The sequence below is a fragment of the Phalacrocorax carbo genome, chromosome 1 (assembly GCF_963921805.1).
Source record: "Phalacrocorax carbo chromosome 1, bPhaCar2.1, whole genome shotgun sequence".
In the NCBI taxonomy this organism is placed as follows: domain Eukaryota; kingdom Metazoa; phylum Chordata; class Aves; order Suliformes; family Phalacrocoracidae; genus Phalacrocorax; species Phalacrocorax carbo.
The window spans coordinates 42,341,449-42,350,860 of NC_087513.1; the positions used below are offsets into that span (position 1 = coordinate 42,341,449).

General features: G+C 43.8%; 1 protein-coding gene across 1 annotated transcript; it reads right to left on the reverse strand.

Moving 5' to 3' along the window:
* Positions 1 to 310: 310 nt before the first annotated feature.
* KRR1 (KRR1 small subunit processome component homolog) lies at positions 311 to 8,131 on the reverse strand. The gene is made up of 10 exons (XM_064449818.1): positions 7,999 to 8,131; positions 7,277 to 7,452; positions 6,636 to 6,770; positions 6,246 to 6,371; positions 6,067 to 6,150; positions 5,359 to 5,415; positions 4,681 to 4,851; positions 4,435 to 4,512; positions 4,228 to 4,321; positions 311 to 960 (listed from the first exon to the last, which is right to left on the reverse strand). Exons 1-10 carry the CDS (start codon positions 8,081 to 8,083, stop codon positions 818 to 820), a joined length of 1,149 nt encoding a protein of 382 aa, XP_064305888.1. The 5' UTR covers positions 8,084 to 8,131; the 3' UTR covers positions 311 to 817.
* Between the last annotated feature and the right edge of the window lie 1,281 nt (positions 8,132 to 9,412).

The window sequence follows — 9,412 nt, forward strand, 5'->3', positions numbered from 1 at the left end:
ACTTCCTTAAAAAGGTGAAGGGACTCAAAAATAATAATAAAAAAAAGAACCCAATTTCTTATACTTTCTTGCAAGCAGAAATTAAAAACATAAATAAAGAAAGGTAACAACACTTTATGCTCTCCCTGCAGCACATTCCGTGTGGAAAGACACTTGCTTCGTACTGCATTGTCTAATAACCTCCGGGACAATGACAGTTTATTAATGGCATTCAGTTAAGATTATGGTTTGTCTAATTCTCACAGGAAGCTGTGAGCTTGTTTCCTGGAAAACAACATGTAGCTTGTGCAGTAGATAACGAATTAAAGGATTTAAGAACAATGTATTAAAATATTTTATTAACACCAAGACAAGACATGTAAAAACAATCAGCTTTTACAGAAACAAAAGCAAAATATCGTAATAAATCTTGCCCGTTTTGCAAAAGTTATCACCGTAACTGAGGCTGCAATAGCCTGGTAGTCTTTCACAGAAGAATTAAACTCCCTCCAAGTTCTCTGACCCTAATGTTTAACATCCTGTATCAAACACCTAAACATTTCTATTACAAAACCTATCCTTTTAGGCAGATGAATATTATCAAAATACACTCTCTTACCTTCTCAAACAACACAGCAGCACAGATTTTCTTCCTCAACCTTTGCAGTTTTGCACAGCTGCTTCAGGTCCACTAATTAAAGTGTACTTATGAGAAGAAAACCGTCTTTCTACCTAGTCTTTTTTTGTCCACATTATATTGACAGCAAGAAGTCTCAGATCTTCCAAGTGTGAAAATGTTCATTAACATGGGAGAAAAGTGAGCATCTCAGATGGCGAATTACTTCTTGTTCTTTTTTTTCTTTTGATCTGCTGCCATTTTTAACTTGACTTCTTCCACAGGAAGTGCTCCCAATTTCTTCTTCTTTGCATTCTTTACCTTCTCCTTGATGGCTTCAATATCAATTTTTTTCTCAGTGGAGGCTACCATAGTAAAAGACACACAGATAACAGACATGAATTTTACTTTTTCTAAAGTTGAACGGTCTACAAGGTGACTTCATATGTAAACACAGTAAGCTGCATCCTGAGGCATTGGTTATGTTCACTAATGATTTTATGAACTATTCTAAAAGTAATTTTTGTTGAAACTAGTATTATCCACAAACCTCTTTCAGCAGAATTTAAAGGAGAACATTAACATAAAAAAATCCTATATAACTGCGTTGGAACACAGATGCCACACTCTGCACACACACTAAGTATTATCACCCTCTCCTCTGACCACAGGTGTACTCCTCAGAAATGAATACATACTTGCTCTTAGACATAGGCCTATTGTCTTGGTCGGTCTTACATACAAAAAGAAGAAATTAATTATTGAGTTCGTATACCTGGAGAAGCTTTCATGGTATTTTGTCTTTCTGCAAGTAACTAAGGTGGTAAGATCCCAAATATGCCTGTCCCATCCTTATACTCTCTCCCTGGCCATCCATTAATGGCTGCAGCTGGAAACAGCACGGGGAAGTGTGGGCTGGGGGAATACATCTTTGACCCCCGCATGAAGGCCTCTATAAGAGACTTCTACAGGGAGTGCCAGAGTACTTAGGTTAAACACTTAATGCTGAGCAACATCAATAACCTCCTCTTATGTTCATCTGGATGATGGTATATTCTCTTTTGGGCATGTGCTTGGATCTAACTCTATCTCACACGCTTAATTCCTACATCTAACAGCAAGTACCAGCTGTCCTCTTTGGATCTTGTTTCTTCTCTACATACAAACTATTGCTGTCATTTACTCTTGGAAGACTGAAGGATTTCAGGTCAAAACACAGAGCAGCTGGAAAAGCACAGTATTTGAGATACTATACGGTCAATAGCAGGATTATTGAAAATTTACTGCCATCACAGAAAAGTACTGTATCAATGCTGCAAAACACATGCTTTTCCAGAAACATGAACTTTTCAGTTCACAAGAAACTGTGTAATACATAGTGTAATAATATGTAGGTAGCATAGCTAATACAAAACTTACACAGTATATCTAATACAATGAATGAATATGTAGTATAATCAACGAATCCAGAAAACTGAAACTTGTTTCTCTACCATGTAAAAAACCAAATCACCTTACCTGAGAACACAAGTTCTTACTCTGCATATAGCATGGCTTTACTTTAACTTTTAGAACAGCTATTTACCCTACCTTAGAATCACTGAATGCTTTGGGTAGGAAGGGACCTTCATCTTGTCCAACCCCCCTGCAGTGAGCAGGGATATTTTCAACTAGATCAGGTTGCTCAGAGCCCCATCAAACCTGACCTTGAATGTTTCCAGGGATGGGGCATCTATCACCTCTCTGGGCAGCCTGTTCCAGTGTTTCATCACCCTCATCGTAAAAAAAATTCTTCTTTGTATCTAATCTACATCTACCCTCCTTTAGTCTAAAACCATCACCCCTTGTCCTGTCACAACAGGCCTTGCTAAAGAGGTTGCCCCAATCTTTCTAATAAGCCTCCTTTAAGTATTGAAAGGTGCAGTAAGGTCTCCCCACAGCCTTCTCTTCTCCAGGATGAACAACCCCAACTCTGTCAGCCTGTCCTCACAGGAGGGGTGATCCATCCCTTGGACCATTTTTGTGGCCCTCCTCTGGACCCGCTTCAACAGGTCCATGCCCTTCTTGTGCTGGGGGCTCCAGACCTGGACACAGCACTGCAGGGGGGGGTCTCACCAGAGTGGAGTAGAGGGGCAGAATCACCTCCCTCGACCTGCTGGCCACGCTGCTTTTCATGCAGCTCAGGATACAGTTGGCCTTCTGGGCTGCGAGCGGATATTGCCAGCTCATGTCCAGCTTTTCATCTGCCAGTGCCCCCAAGTCCTTCTCAGCAGGGCTGCTCTCAATCCCTTCATCCCCCAATCTGTACTGATACCAGAGGTTGCTTTGACCCATGTGCAGGACCTCGCACTTGGCCTTGTTGAACCTCATGAGGTTCTCACGTGGGCCTACTTCTCGAGCTTGTCCAGGTCCCTTTGGATAGCACCCCGTTCCTCAGACATGTCAACCGCACCACTGAGCTTGGTGTCACCTGCCAACTTAGTGAGGGTGCCCTCGATCCCACTGTCTATGTCATTGATGAAGATACTGAACAGCACTGGTCCTGTTATGGACCTCTGAGGGACACCACTCAACACTGATCTTCATTTGGACATTGAGCCATTGACCACTACCCTCTGGATGTGACCATCCAACCAATTCCTCATCCACGAAACAGTCCATCCATCAAATCCATCCCTCTCCAATTTAGAGAGAAGGATGCTGTGGGGGACCATGTCAAGGGCCTTACAGAAGTCTGGATAGATGACATCTGTAGCTCTTTCCTTGTCCACTGATGTAGTCACTCCCATCAGAGAAGGCCACTAGGTTGGCCAGGCAGGACTGGCCCTTGGTGAAGCCATGCTGGCTGCCTCAGATCAGGGACACCTCCCTGTCCTCCATGTGCCTTAGCATAGCTTCTAGCAGGGTCTGTTCCATGATCTTCCCAGGCACAGAGGTGAGGCTGACAGGACAGTGGTTCCCCGGGTCCTCCTTTCTACCCTTTTTAAAAATGGGTGCAATGTTTCCCTGTTTCCAGTCCCCAGGGACTTCACCTGACTGCCACGACTTTTCAAATATCATGGAGAGTGGCTTGGCAACTACATCAGCCAATTTCCTCAGGACTCTGGGATGCATCTCGTCAGGTCCCACAGACTTACGTATGTTCAGGTTCCTCAGGTGGTCACGAACCTGATCTTCTCTTACAGCAGGAGGGACTTCGCTCCCCTACTCCCCACCTTGCAGCCCATCCACATCTTATACCAATACTTACTTGTGGCGTAAGTCTTCAAGTAAGTATTGCTTTTGGGTTTCTTTTTCTTAACAGAAAAGCTATCTGAATGCAAAAGTTATGGCAGCTTCACTACAAGACTGAAAGCCAAAAATAGATGTAGTCAGAACAACCAATTGAGATGGCTGGCTCAGTATCTCCATCAGGAAAATGTTCTACAGAGAACTGTCATTTTGTAACTACAGAGTTATGGGCTGCATTATCTTTCTACTGTCCCTGGCAAATCCAGGCATGGATTTAACCACTGGTGTTTTTTGCATGACCTTTCTTATTTCCTACAGGTGTTATTTCTGCAAAATCAGTCAGCCTAGGAACCAACAGCAGGTTGGTTCCTAGGAAAACCAGGAAAAAAATAAATGGTTACCTTTCTTTGTTTTCACAACTGGCTTTTCCTTTGGTGGGATAAAAGCTTTATTTCTTTCTTCTTGCCTCTTCTTGATTGCATCTGCTTGCTTTGCCTAAAGTTACCAATAAAAAGGCCAGTTATCAGTAGAGCAGGACAAGAGAGACAAAAAAAATCCAAGTCAGCAGTCAAATGCTTTTTAACTGAACACGGTTAAAACTACTTTACCTTTATCTCTTCCACTCGCTTTCGTTTCTTCTGTCTTTCTTTCAAGAAGTACTCACCACTTGCCAGTTCTTTATCAATCTGTGTAAGACAAGTACCAAGAAGCTTAGATAATTATGCAATATAAGCCAGATGTATACTCTTAGGAAATCAAAACTTGACAAAAAAGGCCTCCCAACCTCTTGTAAGCAAGAACAAGATTTCATGTTGTGCTATATTTCTGCATAACCAAATAAAGTTTCAGCTGACCTGGCTTTCTGGCTGCGGAGGTGGGAATGGTGTGTACTCCTTCTTAGTATTCTTCTTCTTTGGCTCCTTGCGTTTTTTCAAGTTCTTCCGCTTAAACTTAGGCAAAAATCTTTCCCAACTTTGTGACCTCAGTTCAGGATCTTTTGATAATTCCCTTTTGATCATCAAAGTCTTCAGTAGTTTTAGAATGTCACAAAAAAGTTATAAAAAAATAACAGTATTACAGCAGCAGCAAAGAGCTCCAAACTCTAGCTTTACTGAACTTTTTCTTACAGTGAATATACTACATCCGAACCTTCCACCTCTGACTTCAGTAAGAGCAGAGGGGTTTAATTTTGAACAGCAGAACCAGAAAGATAGACGTGTCTCAAAACAGGGACAGAATGCACTGGAGAGGTGCCTCATTTTAAATGAGCAAGTATCAAGCAAACAATTGAATGGAGGAAAGTTTTTACACACTTTTCCTTTGATGTTTTCTCTGATAATTTTAACGATATTATGGCACTATATCCTGATAAAATGGGGGATATCAGAATCAGGGTTTTTTTAAAGCAGCACATTACAGAAATTCTCAGAAATAGAGTACCACACAGAAACATGTATATTATTTAACATACCAGTCTCTGAGAAGAAATAGCACTTTCTTATAAATAAATATGCACAGTGGACCATGCTAACCTTAATGTTATATATGGGATGTATATTCTTCATTGTGTCCAGAACAACTTTTCTAACCTGTATTTAATAAAAAAAAAAACAAAACAAAAAAACACCAAAATGCACAGAGAACTCAGTAAGTATTTCATATTCTAATAAATTAAAATACCAGGTATACTACCATGCTTCCTTGTCACCCCCACCCCCAAAAGCAGATAGATTTAAAACGCTAATGGGCATGGCTAACTAGACAGCACAGCACTTCAGAAATATCAATAACGCTGTCAAGTTTCTAATACACTCCAGCATGCCTCACAAACTTTACTTTCAGGTTACTGTGGATTCTTATGGTGTCATGAGAAACTCTTGCTTTTGACAAGCATTCTTCTACAAAGTTACTAAAAACGTCAGATGTTCCTTAAGGCTATGTATCATTAACTCTGCAGTATTTTCACTTATACCTCTTATACGAATTGACAAAAATTCTTTCTACCAATAATTTAAAAAAAAAAAAAAAAAAAAAGAGTATTTCACAAATACTCTTTTACTTCCAAGACACAAAGATCTGAGAGTCTAAACAAAATATGGGCATTTGTGTAAATGCAGCTTACTAACATAGAGCTGAGAAGTCAGTGACGTACGCCCGAGGTTGCCAGATTTTGCCTGTTGTCTGTCCTCGAGCTGGGCACAGTAGTACACTACACACACTGCTCACCTGCCTTTCCTTACCTCTTTTAGCCCACTAAAGGGCCCAAGAGCTGAAACAGTGTTGCCTTGCACCATAATATAACAGTTCGTTAACAGTTCCAGGGCCTAGACCAAAAAAAGGAATTAAGTAAGTGCAAACTGAAGATCTGGCATAAATTTGGGTCTAAGAATTTTCTGGTTAGTACACCTATTGGAAATACCTTCAGAGTAGATCCTTTTGGTCCAAGAAGTCGCCCTCTTCTTTTAATAAAAGTGTCTCTCTTCCTCACCAGAGAGCCTATTTTAATGATATCACATGCAACATCATCCTGAAGGATACGAACTGCCTAAAGAGACAAGAAGCAGGCAGTACCATCTGAATGCAAATGTATTATTCAGAAGTCAGGGGAATACTGCAGTTTATTCTTCTTGATTCGCTTTCAGATTTATTCACTTTAAATATATATTTTACTTGACTCACTTGAAAATCCCACACTTTGAAAATGTAATATTATGATTATTCATAATATGATATGATTATTAGTAATCATAATGTATTGTTAAGAGTATTATGATAGAATTTGATACCAACTTCCAGATTTAATACAGACCTGTTCAAATGGAACGCTTCTTGCCAGAAGTTTTATTAAATCTCTAGCCCTGATGATTGCATATGGATCGAAAGTCTTCTTAGTGGTAGTGACAGTCATGCTTCCTTCAATTAGATCCAGCGTTGCATTCACATACTGAAATATTTGAAAAGAAACAGTGAAACAATTTCTAAATCAAAACCTCAGAATTCATCTTTGGCAGTAAGAAGTTAACAAACAGAACACTACATACTGAACGCAGATCCATTTTCCAAAATTCATAAAGTGACTCTCAGCTTAAGGAAATTCACACAGAAACTTGCACAAAGAAGACTGAATACGTGTCACAGCACTCGAAACACCACCTCCCTCATCTCCTTGAATTCAGGTGCAACAAAGCTGTCAGCGTCGGGATGGTGAGACACTTGCTGCTGCAAAGAACTTTACTGACAGCATCTGTGTAGGACTGCAAGTCTGGCTACACACACTTTCACTGACTTCGATGCCAATAAAAAAAAATTACTCTACCAATTCTAAACATAAGCACAGCAGAAATATACACAAATACAAGAAAAGCAACTTGCACCCTTTTTAAAAGCTTAAGTAACACCCGTATCTCCCAAAATATAAAACATAGTATCACAGTCAGGAAGTATGCGTACATGTTCACCCAAAGCTTTCTGGACGAGCGGCCAGCACTCTTTCAAGTACGATTCTCTGTACTTTGGGAATAACGTTGCAAAACTGCTTTCCTCCAGCAGCCCTTTGGGATTATCTTCTCTTGTAAAGGCTGGCTCTTTCCATCCATCTGGCACAGTGAGAAGTTCAGATTCATCAACTGTTACGGGTATAAAAAAACCAAAAGTTTTTTTCGTCTTTCATCAGTGACTACTTACATTTCCTTCCCCTTTAACTACAAAAGGTACGATAACTGTAAGCAGGGACACAATGCTTCGTTTAACACTGCTGAATATGTTTTTCATCTCGTCTGACCTTAGAGAAGTTACTGATTTAAGCTATTTATTACCAGAATAACACGCACGACCCAGATGCGCGTTGCGGCCGGGATGCTACCCAGGACCAGGGCCTGAGCGGCCGAGGCGAGGGGGAGCCGTGCCGGGGGAAGCAGCACGGGCAGGCACCGCCGCTGCGCGCCCCCCCCTCCCAACACCCGCCCCTGGCCCCCCCGGCCGCCTTCCTCACACCGCCCCTCCGCCTTCGCGGAGCCGCGGCCCGGCTCCTCCGCCCCCGGCTGCCGCAGGAAACCCGCGGGAGCGCCGGCGCCGGGACGGGGCCGCAGCCCCCCGGCCACGGCGGGGGGACCCCTCACAGCCCGAGGGCTTCCCGGTTGCCAGCCCTGCGCGGACCCTCACCCCGCACCCACCTGCCGCCGCTTTCTTTTTAGTTTTGGGTTTTGGTTTGTCTTTTTGCTCGGCCCCGGCCTGGGCCGCCTCGGCAGGGTCCGCCATGTCGCGCGCACCCGGCGCCGGAAGCGGGCGCGCCGGGCAGCGGCGGGGGCGCGGGGCGCGCCGGGAGCGGTAGTCCCGGCGGGAGGAGGGCCTGAGGGGAGCGGGCCGGGCGGGAAAGGCTGTGCGGGTCGTAGCGCCCTCTCTGTTCGGAACAACACGCGTTTTCCTACGGGGTTGTCTCTCTCGGGGGGCAAAAAAGTTAAAATAAAGCCGGGGCAGGGAAGAGGCACACGGGCGAGTGAGAGGTTTGAATTTTCTATCGCTATTATGCAACGCAAAGGAAAAAAGAAGCAGCAGCAGCAAAATGTAAGCTGAAGCCCATTGATAAATCTGTGAAGTACTTCAGTGCTCATAACTAGAGAAAACATGTTCCCGATAAGACCCAATTATTCAGCTGAATAACATAATTTAAGGTTGTCTGGGGGTGCTCAGCATCCTCCTCCCTCCCCCTCCCTGTACCTGTAGCCGAGCATTTTCTTGAGGAAAAAAAGGAAGAACGTGCCTCCTTCCCTCTATTTTATGGGGACCGTAAAAAGCCAATGGAGTGAAGAACTGGAACAGACCTTTTAAGAGCAAGAACACGTGCATCTCTGAGGCAGGATGGCATTGTCCGAGGCAGGTGTTCGTCAGACCTGTTCATAAAAGCTTGCGCTCTGGGGTGTTTAATTACCACCATGACGAGAAAGATATTACTATCATCTGATCTCCACATAAACAAAATATCAATTCAAAAATCAGTTTTGACCCCCAAAAACTTTTCTTTGACCCTGACTGATGTCTCCTAGCCTGCCCCATCTCCCAGCCCTCTGCCAGCTGCATCCCCCACAACAAACGGGACACCGAGATCCCTTCTTCCCACAAGTTTGTTCTCTAGTTGGTGCATGGTTTTAGCCATTTATTTTAATTTCTGTCTGTCCATATCCTTCCAACAGGGAGGATGCTGTGGGAGCTCTTGTGGGCCTTCGGAGGGTAGAGTGTCCCTGGACACCATCCCTGCTCTGAAACATCTCTGAAACCCGTCTGCTCTGAGGAGAAAAGGGAAAACAAAAGCGGGAAGGTGAATCGGCCAGGCCCCGCAGCAGAGGGGTGCTGGTGGGTCCCTCCGGCCATTTGGGATGGTTGGTTATCCATCCCCGATCCCGCTAGATGGCAGTGACCGCTGCGATAAGTGGAGCATCCCAAACGGAGCTGCCATTCGCCCGGTGGTTTCTGCTTGAGGGAGGAGATGACGAGAGATGAAGGTGATGAGGAACGTGCTCTCCTCTGCCAGCGCAGCCCCTGCCTTGGGTGGAGAGGCTGGGGTCCTGCTCCTGCCTCGCTTGGCACCGG